General features: G+C 36.9%; 1 protein-coding gene across 1 annotated transcript in view; it reads right to left on the bottom strand.

Annotated features, from left to right (window-relative positions):
* Positions 1-16,752, bottom strand: part of COL21A1 (collagen type XXI alpha 1 chain) — a 98,647-nt gene that overhangs the window by 30,879 nt on the left and 51,016 nt on the right. The window contains exons 12-18 of the mRNA XM_033056778.2: positions 16,570-16,623; positions 15,568-15,621; positions 13,207-13,260; positions 12,313-12,366; positions 10,789-10,842; positions 10,657-10,710; positions 8,097-8,150 (exon numbers count right to left, since the gene is read on the bottom strand). Coding sequence (XP_032912669.1) covers positions 8,097-8,150; positions 10,657-10,710; positions 10,789-10,842; positions 12,313-12,366; positions 13,207-13,260; positions 15,568-15,621; positions 16,570-16,623 — 378 coding nt within the window. The remainder of the gene's footprint in view (positions 1-8,096; positions 8,151-10,656; positions 10,711-10,788; positions 10,843-12,312; positions 12,367-13,206; positions 13,261-15,567; positions 15,622-16,569; positions 16,624-16,752) is intronic.

Genomic DNA, 16,752 nt, shown 5'->3' with positions numbered 1-16,752 from the left:
CTTATGATATTCCATTGTACCAATTAACTTTCAAGATTTTTACTAGTTATTTTCAGCAGGTTGAACTAACCAGTTACAGATATGCACACACACACACATTATATTGATTTAATTCTTTAATTTCAGCCAATTCAACAACCCCTGAAAAATCAGTATTTTAACTGATACTTGAGAATATAGAAATTTCTGATAAAGAACACAGGATCAGTTTAAAATTGTGTGGATTTGTCCATTCAACTTTTCAAAAATCTACATTTGATCAAGTCTAATGATTTTTTAGGATGTCTTTTTTTTGGGTCAAAGAAATAGTACATCAGATAATATACTTGAAATGTATCAATACATCGTTTGCTCAAAGGAACAGAAACAATTACAGTAATTTCACGATTACAAGCTGCACGGACTATAAGCCGCATCTCCGGGTGTCGGCAACATTTCATTTTTTGTCCATACACAAGCCGCACCTGATTATAAGCCACTCTGTCCTTCGCAGCGAGGACCCGCGTGCAACAAAGTTGCCAAATAGTAACAGAATCGCGAGATGGCGGGGTTTACTAGCTCGGCTCAGCCCGCTCGGGGCTGCCGATGGGGCCAAGTGGCCCAGCTCATTAGGGCCGCTTGGGGCTAGCCGTCGCTGCCGCCAGGTTCGTTCGCCCCGGCCCAGCGCTGCCCCGCGGTGGCAGGCAGGGATGGAGCCCTCTGGTACCCACGGCGGTAGTGGTAGGAGGGGAAGGAGCCCCCCCGCTCCCGCGGCGGCAGGAGGGAAAGGAGGCCCCCCATTCCCACGGTGGTGGTAGCAGGCGGGGACGGAGTCTGCCTGCTCCTGCAGCAGCAGGCGGGGGCGGGAGCCCCTGCCTCTCCACTGGGCCACAGGGATGGCAGCACAGAGCTCTCGCCTCCCCCTGAGCTGCAGGGATGGCAGCACGGAGCCCCTCGCCTCTCCCCCAGGCTGCGCTGCCTGAAGGAGGGAGCCCCCGCCTCCCTCACCCCCCACGCTGCTGGCACGGAGCCCGCCTCCACCCGCCACGCAACACAGTAACCAATTTGTAACAATTGCGAAATGCCAGGTTCTACTGGCAGGTGCTCGACTCGGCATCTCGGTTGCACTTCCAGGGTTGGAAATTTCAGAAAATTTTTCACATATTAGCCGCTCCTGAGTGTAAGCTGCATTTCTGGGTGGGGGCGAAATTTTAGTCAAAATGGTGCAGTTTGTATTCATGAAATTACTATAGTCAGAAAAGCTTTTGAAGGATAATAAGTTGCACTAAACTGATGCTTTCCCACTTAAAAACACATCATCATATTGCATAGCTATAATGTTAACATGCCAAAACCCACCAATTTCTATAGAAAAACCCACTGCAATATTAATACCAAGAAAATATAGTTTCTGGTATTGAGAAAAAAGGTAGTGATGTTTGTAAGCACATGTATATCGCAGTCTCTGCAATTTCCTAAATGCACAAGCATTTAAATAGGCAAACATTTATATGTATTTTTGGGGAATATTACCATGAATATTATTTGGGGAATGTTACCATTCATTATACATTGGATGTGTAATGAATACATCCATACCACCAAATGGATTCACTCTTGGTTTCAAACCAGATCCCTAGACTCCCTCTAGGCGAAGATGAAAACGTGAGAGCTAAAGGCTCAAGCTATATATCATCCTTCCCTCAGGGGGAAAAAACACAGGTGGAACAACATATGTCTTACTCTAGACAGAAAAAGCTTATGCTAAAGCACTTCAGCTGGCAATTAAAACTCACTTTCTAATACCAATAACCAAGATGAAAAACATCAAGTTTAAAGTCTCTATGTGAAAATTTTAAAAAAATCCCCAATTATTTTATTGCATAGAAGCAAACAAACTCTTCAGAAAAGCCTGTGGTTTTGTGTATAAACAGGTCTAGCTCACTGGAATCAGTCATGGAATACAAATAAATCATCACTACCCCTAATTTTGTGCTTAGAAGTCAGTTACCGCACTCTTTAACAAAGCTGCACCTTCAAGTGCTCACTGTGGTACAATTAAGAATCATACTGTTTTAACACTCATTGTCAGCTTATAAAATATTAACAAATTATTAAGAGAGATTTTTAACAAATGATAAGCACCTGTTTATTAGAACACAGCTCATGAAGTTAGAAGAAAGATTTTAAATTGTTAAAACACTTTTGCTAGAGGTATTTCTATCTCTATGTTGACAAAACACCAGCAGTAAGAGAGGAATGCTGGTGTCTAACTTATATCCACATTTTAATTAGCAAAAAAAGTGCCAGTATAGCCATAAAAAGACTTTTATTATCATAAAAACCACTAGTGCATACAAGCAGAAAACAGAGTGCTCTGAGTACCATTTACAACTATTTATAGCATATGCCATTCAAGTCCACAGTGGGTTTACAACTAGAGCTCCTTTCGTATTTACTTACAACTTTTAAGAATTTCCCTTTGTTAACATTGCATTTTTAAAACAGCCTTAAAGAAATGTTAGCAGGGTATGCCACCTCTTCTCTACATGATTTCCAAAAGTTATCAAATTTAAAATGGCATTAGCTAAAAAAAAACCAAAAAACAACTTTCCCAAGTTTTCAACAACTTCTTTCTCTGTAGATAAAACAAGGACAAATAAGATATTATAATTAGCAAATTAATATATTAATGTAATTGCATTGTATGAGAAAATAAATTTAAAAATTAGAAATCATGATGAACAGGCAGACAGTATGAATTAGTTGGGAGAGAAATGTTAGCTTTTCCACTTAAAAATCAGGTATTATTTTCCTAGCTGCATTAGGTTAGTGGATCCAAGTTTATTACAGCATTTATTGTGGTCCCAGTCCAGGCTGAATTCAATGGGAGTCTTTCCATTGACTTCAACACACTTTGGATCAGCAACTATGATGTCATGTCTTGTATCATCTTTGCCAATTGGGAACAATAAAGTAATTCAAATTAGTTGGCCTGAAGTTCTAGAAGTGTTTTAATTACCTGTTTCATTACAGCACTACTCTCATATTTTCTTCTTAACTGCAATTAACTCTTCTGTAATTATAGTATGGAATGAATTTAGCTAAAATAACTTGTCAGTCAGAATGAAGATAACCCGGGTTGAAAATAAAGGCCGCTCAAAATACATATGGCTACCAAGAAGTTATATTTGACAGAAAAGCCTGCATTCAGTCTAAACAGCGTGTTTGAGCTTACAGCACTACATAATTAACAAATGATTGTGGTCAAAGCTGTCATCTCCCCCTTTCTCAAGTGAGAACAAAACTAACAACATCTGTTACGTAGCTCAAGCACTCAGAAAGTCATCAGCAAAACTCTGCTCTGTCTACTTCAACAATTTAGATATTAGAAGGAGGAATAAAGAACCAATACCAAAAAGTGCATTCAACTAACCAAACCTACTTGTAAAGAAGTAATGAAGCATGGCAAATGCCTACAAAATCATCACTATCAGTCATCTATGCATTAAAAAATCATCCCACACAAATAATAACTTTTTTTATTATTATTTACAGGTAGAAGTCAGAATTTTCAAAAAGAAATAGGTATTCTTTTGAGACCCACAAACATTATTTGCAGAGAAAATGTTAATCTTTACACCCCTTATGACTGTAATGCTGACACCTTTGAAAAGCAGGCCATCAGAGCTCAGGTCCTACTATCAAGGCATCTCAGACTAGTACAAAAGCATGAATATCAGACCAGAAATGAAAACTTTTGATAGACTCACACCAACCACTTTGTTGAGTCTCCTGATCACTTTTCTCTTAAAAAACTGACAGGAAATAATTTCTTCTTTACAGACTACTTACAAAGAGAGTGCTATTTTACAGCAGGGCCTAATTTAAGGCGATATAAAATCTGAGAGAGTATTTAGTGCTCTATGGAATATTTCCACAAGTAATAAATTCACACAACACATGATCTTTCGAACACTGGAAATACAACAGGATCTTTATGCTTTAAACTATGAAGAAATTAAAAGCATAAATACAATAATCACACTAGGTAGATAAAAAATTAAGTAACACTTTCAGAAAGGAATTTTTTAACAAGGCCTACTGCACAGTTATACATTAGAGGTTTTAGGTTTGTTTTCATCCTAAGTATTTTATAACTCAATGTGCAAATGCAAATACAAGATACAAATGCTGAGTAAATGGCATCTTAGTACGTAAAATTGGTACAAAGCAACATAACATCAACAGCAGGAGCATCAAGCAAAACATTACATGACACAGAGAGGAAAATAACAGTGACAAAAAAACCCCAAACTTTGTCTGCATACTACTACATTACTAAGTCAAGATTGTTATTTTCTTTTTTCCTGTTTCTATCAATAGAAGCTTAGCTATTAGATGCAGTAGAATTACATTAACTATCTATTTGCTTTCCAAACATACAGGATATCTGGCTACACCAGTTTGTTTTCAGGATTTCTGCATTATGAAGACAATACAACTTCTGCTGTACCTTGTGTATTTTGAACATGTTTCAAGAAGAACTCTGCTACCATTGCATAGCATGAAACACATATTTTTTTTCAGAGAATGCATTGATCCATAGCTGGCATTCCTGATGGAGTTATGAAAGATCAACACATAAACCAGGAGTACAGGTATAACAGCGGGAATCAGAAGCTGAAAGTCATGTTATGCTGCTATCCCTGGCACAAATGAGGCCACATCTGAGGTCTTGCAATGTGACCTAAATATTGAAACAAAACTCTAACATTTTAAGTGCTTGCAGATGTATTTCTGAAAAATATGATTTCTGGAGAGTAAACATGAGCAGTTGCAAATGCTCAGACATATTACTTGTGGCAGAAGAGCATATGCTAGGCCTAGAAGAGTGCTATGAATGTCCTGCCAGCTTTACCCACAAGCACTCAGTTCAGAGTTCCCATCTGCATAATTGCAAACACAAGGAGCTTCCACTGAAACCCAACTCTGAAAACCCCAACCTATGTTAAAAGGACAGTCTGAAATTAAGCTCAAATAAATCTTGATTTATTCTATAGACATTTGGTCCTTCAAAGAATGCATTTATCAAAACAGCCTGTCATCAGCTAGATAGATGACTAGCCTTGAACTACTGAAGTGACAGCATGGTCTGTTTTTGCCATCAGGAAAATGAGCTTGATTACTACCTTTAACAAATCCTAAATTATTCTGTCCATACTGTCACATATTATTCTACAGAGTGGGTAGAACTGGGAGAGTGTGGTTGACTGAAGGTCCAAATAGCACTATTGAGGGAAATCTTCTGAAAATATTTACTTATTTTTACAAGCTAATTTTTCTGTTTGTTACTTTGTGGATTATTAAGAATAATAATATACCAGAAAGTACTCTGTCCAAAAAATAACTACACATCTCAAGGGCTGGAGGCACTGGGAGTCCACCTATGCTCTCCATCCTAGATAGTTGCTCCTAAGATGTCTCAAGAAGCATTCATTTCCCAACCATGTTCTTTTTATTTGCTAAAGCAAGAGGGATCATAAGATGACTATTTTTTAAATCATCAACTTAACAAATTAAGCCATGTCTAACACTAATGTGGTTGAATGAAAGAAATAAAGGCTGTCTGCATGTATGTTGGGTGGGGTATCCACACAACATGCTGAGCTGTCCCAGGGCCACAGCTGCATGTGGCTGGGCAATGATACAAAGTTATCCAGCTTCAACTGCGTCATCCAAGACTTGTCTTGTGCTTAGGCTGCCTATTGGGCTGCCCCAGGGATGGCACAGCACAGTTCAATCCCACTCTTCCACACCAGTGGTCTAACTATGAGCATCCCTCCAGAGCAGTTCACACTGAATTCCACAGCAGGGGAGAGGAGAGGAGGTGCTTACACATTATATTTCAAATACACTTTGGGGGAACAACAGAAACAACACAAGCAGTAAGTTGCAAAGTTGCACAAGACATCACTCACAGCACCCAAAATCCAGCTCACTTTCCAACAGGTGAAAGCCAATTGTCCTCTACTTAAATAGAGGAACCCATATATCCCACAGCTCAGGATAGCTTTCATTTTCCAAAACCCCACTTTAACCACATTTCTGCACTGAACTTCTCTGCCCTTTGCTCCTCCTCCAGGCCCTAAATAAATGGGAGCACTGTGTTTGCTCATGCAGGATGGTGCTAAATCAGCAACAGAGGCAGATGAGCAAGGATGATTCAGTGTCTTATATTCCCTAATGGTGACCTTGAGGCAATTTTGTGGTCAGCTTGTAGACTTCCTACTGCTCAGAACCTCCACTGATTATAAATGAAGCATGCAATGCAATTCAGCTTGCTCTATTAGGATTGTTTAAATTTTTTGTAGTTGTTTATATTTTGGACGTCTCCTTCTATAGTATACTGTGGTGATTTAAAAAGACTTCTTAGTACTTTTAATGTTTTAAATCTACCATTTCATTTCCCTTTAAAGCAAAATCATGGGACTCTAGTGATGAGTTTACACTACTTTTTAAAATGTTATATTGTGAAGCATTTATATTAACTTCAAACCAAAATTTATTTCATTAGTAGATACAGTTCATACTTAACAAATGTTATCACACTAGAAGGAGAGCTGTTAAAGTATTAAATATTTAGTTTTCTCCAGGTCATAAATGCCCTTCCCCTTCCACTTCTTAATTTTTTTTAAAAATCACAATGACCAACTAACATTTCTTTTGTAAAAATTAAAAGACAAAACAAGTCTAGGGACAATAACAGAACTCATTTTTATCTCAACACATTTGTTACAGTGTACCAACCTACAATATAACAAAATCCCTTCAGCTGTATTTTATGATATTTAATTAACACTCACTTTCAGTCTTTCCTACATATGAAGACACCACAGACTGTAAAAGGTTAAAATACCTCAAGTTATTTGGGGCCGAAAAAGAAGAAAAAATAAAGCCAAAGGAGGAACTATGTGAGCTTTTCACTTAGGTAAGTGGGAAGAAAGTCTCTTGGGCATGATTTTTCAGTGTTTTGCAGTCTATTCAAAATGTTTTAGAAGGTTTTGGTGAATACATAAAAAATGTAAACGAAAAACTTTCAGAATTTTTCAGCTGGAAGTGTTATTTCCAACTCCTCATAATCAAAACTTTCTATCTCATTTCAGTATCTTGTAACTCTGCCTCCCGTTGCATTCAATACCACAAAATTTCTGACTGTATAAAGCTGTATCTCTTTATCTTACAATTCAAAATGTAATTCAGAAAGTAATTCATCTGTAAGGCAGTGCTCCACCAACTGAGCTCTGTTTACTGCTCTTGGCCTGCAGAAGAGCTGCTGATGGTTTGAAGACAGCTGGCTGTCTCTCAGCACTCAAAGCTGCTACCTTGGCTCCTCTGCTTCAAGCAGTCTGCTGGCCTGGAAGAGCCAAAGGAGGAAACGACAAGGACAAGCCCAGCTATCAGATATTAAGAGGAGGTAAAATGAGCTGCCCAAATACCAGTAGAGGGACAATGTCTTTGGAAACAAGCAAAGCGAAAATAAAGCAGCATGGTCCCCAGCTGAGCAAGAAGAACAGAGATGCAGACAATATGGTGCAAGATCCAGGGAAGTAAAAGGCCAGTAAAACTGGGCAAGGGAAAGGTAGTGGATAGTGAAAAAATAGACTTTAAAAGTGTGATTAACAAGTATCTGAAAGAAGATACAGCATGTAGCAGAAATGAGAGTTAGACCATCCAGAACCTTTCCTCAAGTATATAATTATTAATATTTAAGTGTTGTTGTAGTAAGAACACCAACAGGACAGAAGTCATTAATGAGACAATTTTATACCGTATATATATATCATATATATTTATATATCAGTATACAACAACAATGTGGTGAAGAATCTTTTCTTTTAAGGCATCTTTGACTTTAAGGGCTTGTTTATTTTTTTTTAATTTAATCAAATTTAAAGATGAACAAGCACTTTTAAAAACATGGGCATATCAATCAATCTAAATCAACATAAATTAAACATGAAGTATAATAGCTATTAACTAAAAAAACAAACAAACAAAATCAACAAAACTAACAAATCAGTACGTAAGGATATTTCAGCAATTTAATCACTTACAGGCTCTCCTCGATGTCCTTCCAGGCCTGGAGATCCAGGCTGCCCAACTTCTCCCTTTAAAATAAAAAAAGTCCTAAGAAAACAACCTTATTTGCATAATAAAAATATTTATTTTAAACAGTAAATAATATTTTTAATCTAAGTAAAATTTCAAACCAATACACATTGAGACTTCACCAAAAATCTTTCAACAATTTAAGACAGCAAGAAGTGTCATCAATCCAATATTCTCTCATGTTGTGTCTGACAGCTATCAGTTTACAAAAAGAGATGAGAGAAAATTTTCTTTTCACTCAGAACAGCAATTTCTGGTAGAAAAAAATGCATAAAACAATAACAGACCGTTACTGTCTAATTTTTAGTATAAATAAGAGTATGAAAAAAAAGAGTACTGCAGAATACAGTAGTACCACAAATGATCAAATATTTATCAAAGTATGTATAATACTAAAGTATTCTGAAAATTTGAATAATTCCAGAAGTAAAAGTACATTAAAAGAGGCAAAGATACAGATACATATGTAGATAGATATACACACACATGTATAAAATAATCTGTCACAACTTAAAATTATAAAAGCTGGACTTGAAGCAACAATGGGTAGCATCTGGGTTTCAAGCCATGTTTTTTCCACATTCTTTCCCAAAATGAATATTGTAAAAAACCAGGAAAGCTCCAACAGAAATTTCCTTCAAAGACAGCCTGTTTGTTACTGTTCTGAATTTGATTACAGACCCAGAATGAAGCAATGTTTTATAGCAAGCAGATGTTGAAGTCAGGGTAACAAAACGTTTGAATGAAAAATATGGTTTCTATTAACTATTACATTGTAAAATTAATAAAAACTAATGAGCACGTCATATTTTTGGTACTACAATAATAAGGAAAATAGTCCAGAAAATGTCTTTCAGTTTAAATGTACACACATTCACACAATATGGTGAATTCTCTGTATATTGCTTACAAGGATAAAACATATGAAAGTACTCTCCAAATTCATGTTTTAGCAGTGCTTCACTCTAAATTGCCACCAGTGACAGTTAAAATTTTATGCTAATGTTAACCATGTCTATTACCTCTTCATGCTATCAAATATCAGAGAAGAAAAAAAATCTAGTATCTAATTTTTTTCCTATGTTCTGAAGTACCAGAAAACGAATTTCTCCTCCACCTTAGCAATAATATCTGTGTATGTGTGTGTGTGTGTGTGTACAAATATACACACATACACACAAACATATATGTAAAATAAGAGAGGATTCATTTGAAATAAATTCCTGGAGGTAACCAAGCTCATATTATATATAAAAGAAGTCTAGTCTGGACAATAGATGGAGGATTGATTCAGCTGACCAGACACCAGGAATTGAATTCCATTGCTCCCACACGGACATTTGGTCATATTTGAGATACCCAATGGTATCTTTTCTACTCCCAGTCCAGAAAGGCACTGGCTTTCCATAGGACTAAGATCATATTTTTCAGCTCCCTGAGGATGTTTTTGACACTAACGTATGTCAAATGCACCAGGGGGTTTTTATGTGCACAACTAAACTGATACCTATGATTCTGCCTTCTCTGAGCTGCATGACTCTCCAGACTCCACTGGCATTACCCTGGATTCACCTCATTGGCAGCTGCTGCCTGAAAGGTTTTAGGTCTCTAAATACATCCCTGCTGCAGCAGCTGTCACAGATATGCCAGCTACATCCCCAACTGCACTAGACAAACATGGTCACAAAATAGAAGATCCAGATCTCCAAATACAAAAATATCAATTCAGAAAAATGCACTCAGAAGTACACTTGCATTTTTGAACACTGAAGTAACATTAATCTTGAGCAGCCCTAGATAATTGTATTATTATTAAAATAAACCTTATAGAAACAAAGCTGCTGTTGAAAAACTTCTTTAAATCAATTCAACTGAGCATTTACATCACATATTTTTAAAATCTTTTCCTTGTGAACTTAAAACTGATACAACTGAAGTCTATGTTTCAACAAATTAGAACAGTGCAAACAACAACTTGGCAAGCAAAACATCCAGTGAGCTCACAGACTGCAATACATTACAGAAATACCAGATCCTATTGCCTTTTTTACAGTAGACACATACTTAGTTGAAAAACTGTTCTACATTAAATACAAACAGCACTGCATAGTGAAGAAAAACATATACAAAAATATTAATCCAACTGAAGGTACTTTCCCCTGATTTTCCTGTAGCTCCCTTCAAAAGCAATTATATTCTTCAATGTATGCTTGTATACAAATTGCTTTAACAGAATCATAGGGTTAGAGAAACACAAAAGGATAAAGGAAATAAAGGATACACAATCTCTAATGATCACTGATACTTAATAAAAGCTTTGCTCACAGAACAATTGAAAACAATTAAGTCTGCTCGTTGCTTCAGTAAACTTCCACACCTCCCAGTAACAACATTATTTTGATTTCCAGTAATATTCCACAGAATAAACTCGGTATGTTTACACCACCACCAATAGCAATGCTATTGAAGACTTTTATCAAGATATTAATATACATTTCTACATACCTTGAAGCCAGGACTGCCCGGTAATCCATCTTTCCCATTTCTGCCAGGGTCTCCCTGTGGCAACATTTAACAGCAATCAGCACGTAAATTAACAAGCAAAAGCTAATGACAAATTGTCTTAAGAAAACTTACAGATCGCCCAGGCATTCCTGGAAACCCTGTATCTCCCTTCTCTCCTTTTGAACCCTGAGAAAAAGAGCAAGCGGAAAGTAAGTAGTGCTCAATGTTTATGCCACAAATTCAATATATTTAACCAATAATTCATGTATTTGATTTCTTATTTTGCAAAAGCACAGAAGATCTGTTACTTCCTTAATTCAGGTAATTGTCAATTAATAACTACTACCCCATTACATACAAATATGCCTCAAACTACAGAAAGGCTAACACAGACCCTCTTTCAAATTGTTTTAACTCTAGATTGTGACTATAAACACATGAAGAAATTATAAGGCCAGATGAAAATACAGTTGTTAGCAATGGATGGCCAAACTATATTCTCTGCTTTATCCAAATTACAGATTAAAACATCTCTCTTCCCATCTGCTATCAGCCTCACTCCTTTCATGTGCTCTTCTTCTCCCTCCCCTAACTCCTCTCCCTCTCTCCTGTTGGGTTATATGCACATCTGTATTATAAAACATAGACTTCTTTGCCTTATAACTATTACATATGCCCCATATGCCTGTCACCCCACCGACATATTTACAAAAAACACGTGCATTTTGTGCTACGTGAAAACGAATTACACCGATCCACTGACAGAATTAAAAGATTCTCAAAACATCCAAATAAGCAGAGCATGAGCTTGACATTACTAAATGTAAATACATCCAGCAAAAGCAGTTTTTCTGAGCTGTAAAGAATTGCATTTCCTGTGAATATGTATGTTATAAAAATATTAATTATGTTGTCTGAGGTTCCCATGCCCAGGCTCTCAGTGGGAATGAGGAGCTGTGTGAGGGGAGGCAGGGGCTGCCCCAGCCGGACACAGCCAGATCCATCCGAGTGGGGAACGTGTTTAACAAGGGACAGAAACATGACACCAACAAAATAAGGAAAGAGGAGGTAAGAGACAGCTCTGCAGACATCAAGAAGAGGGTGCTGGAGCACAGATTCCCTGTAGGCTTTGGAGGAGACCATGGTGGAGCTGTGGTAGCCACAGTGCAGCCCATAGAGAATCCGTGTGAGGCCAGGTTTGCCCTGAAGGGCTACAGCCCTTGGGAAGGACCTGCCCTGGAGCAGGGGAGGAGTGGGAGGAGGAAGAGCAGGGAGAAGCTGATTAAGACCACCCTACCTTGCTCCCCATTTCCTATCCTATGAAGGAGGGAAGCTGAACCTGGGAAAAGGCAGGGTGGAGGAGAAGGGGGTTTAGTTGTTTGGGGTTTTTTTTTTCTCACTATCCAAATTTATTTTAGCTGTCAATAAATTAAATTACTTTTCCCCCAGTAGTCACTGTTTTGCCTGTGACAGAAACTGGCAGGTGATCTCTCTCACCTGGATCATCAAGCTTTTCCATCTTATTTTCTCCTTTGTACTGAAGAGAAGGAAGATTGAAAGAGGTGCTTGGGGGTTTGCACCAGGCAGATGGTCTAGGTGATCCCATTACAGATACATAAGCATTTTGCTTTAATATATGCTTATAGAGTCACTTGCCTTTTTTCCATATATTCCTGGCACTCCTTGATCTCCTTTAGGACCTCTTTCTCCCTAGACAAAATGTATATGAGTTAATTTTTAAAATAGAAGTAGTTCCATAGAGATCTATTTATATATATAAAGTATACATGTATAGCACACACAAAGAAGGCAAAGAGCTCCATGTGATAGAAAAAATATGCCCAAGACTTAAATGCAAATCCTGAATTTGCCCAGCTTTGCTAGAGGAGAAGGTAAGAATGTCCAACATGATGATGAGAAAATCCACAGCTCACATGCTTAAGGCTTCTACTTTCTATAGAAGGTACTTTGTGATTCCCACTACTTTAATATAGGCAGGAACCAAAGTGAAAATTCAGCTCTTTGAAAAGGGTTGGCCTTTTCTGAAGACCTTATTTGAAGAGTTAGAAACATGATTTTGGAAAAGCTAAGATGTAAATTCAGTTGAGTGCTGACATAGAAGAGCAAAAATATGGGGAAAATTGTTTTGGGGAGCACACACATGAACTAAGTTCACTGTGATAGTTCAGAACTGTTCTTCAAAATTCTGTCACTCACATAGAATGACAAGAAAATCATATAATTGTTTTTATTTTTTTTAAACATTATTTGTGATGAAGAATCCTCTAAGTAGTATTAAAATCAAATTAATAGAAAATCCCATAGAGCAAAACAGAAATTAAATAACAGGTGTTTTCTGTTGTTTGATATCCATGTAATGAAGTTCCATGGCATGTATCTTCCCTAAATATCACCTTCAGACCTATTCATTTTAAGCAATTCATCAAATGCTCTGAAGTAGTATTGTATATAGACTTGTTTACCCTTTAAATGAAACTTCAGGAAAAGCTGAAACATGGAATATTGTAATAAGAAATATTCAATTTCAACCTTTGGTGCTGGCATCCCATGTAATCCAGGAAAACCAGGTAGTCCACTGTCACCCTGAAAAAGCAAACATATTTTAAATCCTTGTATCAAAGAAGTAATATAGTAGTAATATAATGTAACAACATTCATATTCTCAGGATGAATAAATAGTGGAAAGATGTAATATACATCACTGTATCAACTTCATAATATTGGTGTGATGACTGAAATTAGTTTTTTTTATCTTTAAACAAAGTTCATTACATAAAAGAAAAATCTTAATCACTAAATTTTAAACTAAATTTATGGTAATCTTTTAGTAAGTCTTATGGAGGTTCAATAGCAGCAATTTATGACCTTATGAAATTTCCTCCCAGCTTACTCTTCATGAGTGAAGTATTAAAATACAAAATATTAACTACCGGCTCGAGAAAAGAAACTAAACTAAACCAAAATACAATTATAAAACAACTTTGGCAATTTGACAAATCAGTTCTCATTTCAGAGGAAGAAAGAATCCACTTTGGTAAAAACAGCTTGGCAATTGAAAAGACAAGGTAAAATACCACTTATTTTTGTGGTTCTCAGAGGTGTTGGATGTCAGGAATTCCAAAGTTTTGGTATTGTTACTGAAGATATTTAACTGACAATTTGTCTGCAAGTTCCCTTGAGCAGTAACAACAATCATAAATTACAACTTGTCACTACTTGACTTGAAACAATAATTACAATCCTACTTGCTTGGTGCAGTAGACTACTTCACATAAGAAAACAGCCAATCACAAAATCATTTTCCGACAATCAGAATGTTTTCTTTCCATTAATACCCACTTTTATATTGAACAATATAATTCAATTTATTTAATATATTTCAATCAGATAGAAGGAACAGTAAACTATGCTTAGAAAGTAATTTCATATAATATTTCAAATTCTAAGACAAGGGTTAAACCAGGACAACATGTCTCAGTGCCTAAGCAGATTGAAAAAGGTCTGTCATGTATTTGCAGTAGGCAGGAACATGACCACAGGAATGACAGCCTGTGGATTAATGCTATCACAATACCTCTCAACAAACAAATAGTAAAAGCAGGCAATTAAATGGAGTTCAAAAATAAGCAAAGGTTTATAAAATCAACACTTCATATATCCATTGCTTCTTAACAAAAAAGAGTGGAGTCTTGATTTCTACTCAGAAGTGGTGGTTAAATTATTGGACAAACTAAAACATTTGGAAATGAAAACAATTTTAAATTAGCTACTAGAGAAACTTTACAAGTAATGGGATGAAATAAAGACATGAAAATTTGGGCACAACTTCCAGGAAAAAAATTCTAATGGCAAGACCTATTTTACAATGGAAATGTTCCCTAAAACGGTGGTGGAAGCCCTATTTTTTGGCACATTTTAAACAAGGCTAAACTGAGCAATAGGAAATATTCTATCTGTCACAATCCAGCACTGCGAGGCAAATAGAGCTTTTCATCAGCAGCGTCTTAATTTCTACACACAGCCCAACACTGACTGATTAATTAGATTAACATCTAAAATCACTTAGATTGAGATGAATAAAGCACAGAACACATAAGCAATTTTTCAGTTCTAACCATGAATTTGAGAGTTCTGCTGAACAGTGACATATTTAAGGACCTGCTTATTGGGAACTTCAAAAAGAAATTCTAAGATCTGTTGGGAAAACAAATGCTTATTTTACAGAAAGGGCTTCGAAGTTTTAATGAATCAAAACCAAAATAATTGTCACCATAATCAGCTCAGAACTTTTCTAAACATAGGGCAGAAATGTGAGAGAAGCCCATAGCCAATGGGCAGTTTATTCACTGCGTATACAGAAGATCCAGAGTCAAGTTTATCCTGATTACCAGAAGACAGTTACATATAAGCTCCCATATCTCTCTATATCTCCAAGCTACTGGCTACACCTCAGCTAGAATTTTCCACAAAAAGTTTTGGGTTCAATTAGTCAGTGTTTGCTAATAAAAAGTGCCATCCAGGAATTCCTACCTAAGTCATCTGGATACTCACTTCAAGAGAAAAAGGGTGAAAAGAGTGGAAAAGAAACCATCCTGACAGATGTCTGTACTGGGCTTCCAGGCACCCACACTTAGATATACTTTCTAAGTATATATTATTTAGTGAAATAAAGTTGTTACTGGCAGTGCTAAAGCCTATATAAACTTTTTTTTAAATAAAGAGGGCCAGATTCAGAATTTAAACTTAGGATTCTTAGTTCTTCTTTATTACCTTTTAGCAAAAAGTTCTCACAGAACACTCATGTGAAAATACTGATGCTATTACCTGTATAACCAAAAATTGCAGTAGGTAAAAGCTTTTTATCTATTATTCTTGTTTGGGTTCTTTTACCTTTGCCCCATCTTTTCCTGGTTCTCCCTTGACACCTGGCAAGCCACGAGGTCCCTAGATTGAGAAAGAAATTAACACCAGCTCAAATACTTATACAATCTGATACAGAATTAGACATAGAAAATGTGACACAACATGGGCCAGAGACCAATGTGTCAGCTGCCTGATTCCAGCATTTGGTGACTGGACACAGAAGCAGAACTAAGCATAATGTGTACCCAGCATGCATGAACACAGCACACTATCATATTCCATGGCTGAGGAACACTGAGACAATTTTTTCTTCTAACCAAAGACCACCTCATGAAAAAAAAAAAGAATGTCACACAGTCATACCAGCCTGTTCAAAATCACAACCTGTCAACATGTGAGCCCAGAGACGTTCCCTTCAATAACCCATCAGATAGCCTCCACATAAGCCATTTTGCAGGCTTACTCTTGGCCCCAGTAGGCTCTCAGATACTTAATTCCACAAATGAGTAAATCCTTGACTATCATTCAGACTGGATCATGCCACAAGTAAAATACAGCACAGGTTTCTAACAACTGTCTCAGTAAAGACTACTAAATTAATACAACAAAGAAAAAGAACTGTCCTCTATCCATCTGGGCTTTATGTGAAAATTTGTTCTGGACTGTGCATTGTGGGCAATCCATCACCATGACAAGACTTCAGATCACTGCTAGCGATTTACAGAAAAATTGAAGAAACTACTGTTTGGCTTCTGGGGATAAAAATGCCTAATCTGCAGCTGAGTCCATCTTCTAGAGGCCTTACCTAGCACTGCTTAGATTTGCAGTCAAATTTTCAGCCTACCTACAAACCCCAAAGCCATGTGGATTTCAAAGCAATTCACCTAAGGATGACTCCTGATTTCATGACACCCCTTGAGCTCTCTTCATTCCTCATACCTCAACTCTCAATGACAAACAAGATATTGAGAGAGACTTGGCAGGATTTGTCTCAGATATTCAAATTCTAGGAATTAAATAGAAACTTACTTGAATCCCTGGAGTTCCTGGGATACCTGGAGTTCCTGCTGATCCCTGGTATCCCTAAGGAAAAGAACCAGTACTTGACCTTTCTAAAGCAACATACACAAATTTCCAAACACCTATTAAAAAAAAACCAAACAAAAACAGACAAAACCAATCCTCCTGCTTAATAGAGAATTTTTGTCACAA

This window comes from Catharus ustulatus, chromosome 3 (assembly GCF_009819885.2).
Source record: "Catharus ustulatus isolate bCatUst1 chromosome 3, bCatUst1.pri.v2, whole genome shotgun sequence".
NCBI classification, from domain to species: Eukaryota; Metazoa; Chordata; class Aves; order Passeriformes; family Turdidae; genus Catharus; species Catharus ustulatus.
This window is presented reverse-complemented; position numbering and strand designations above follow the sequence as displayed.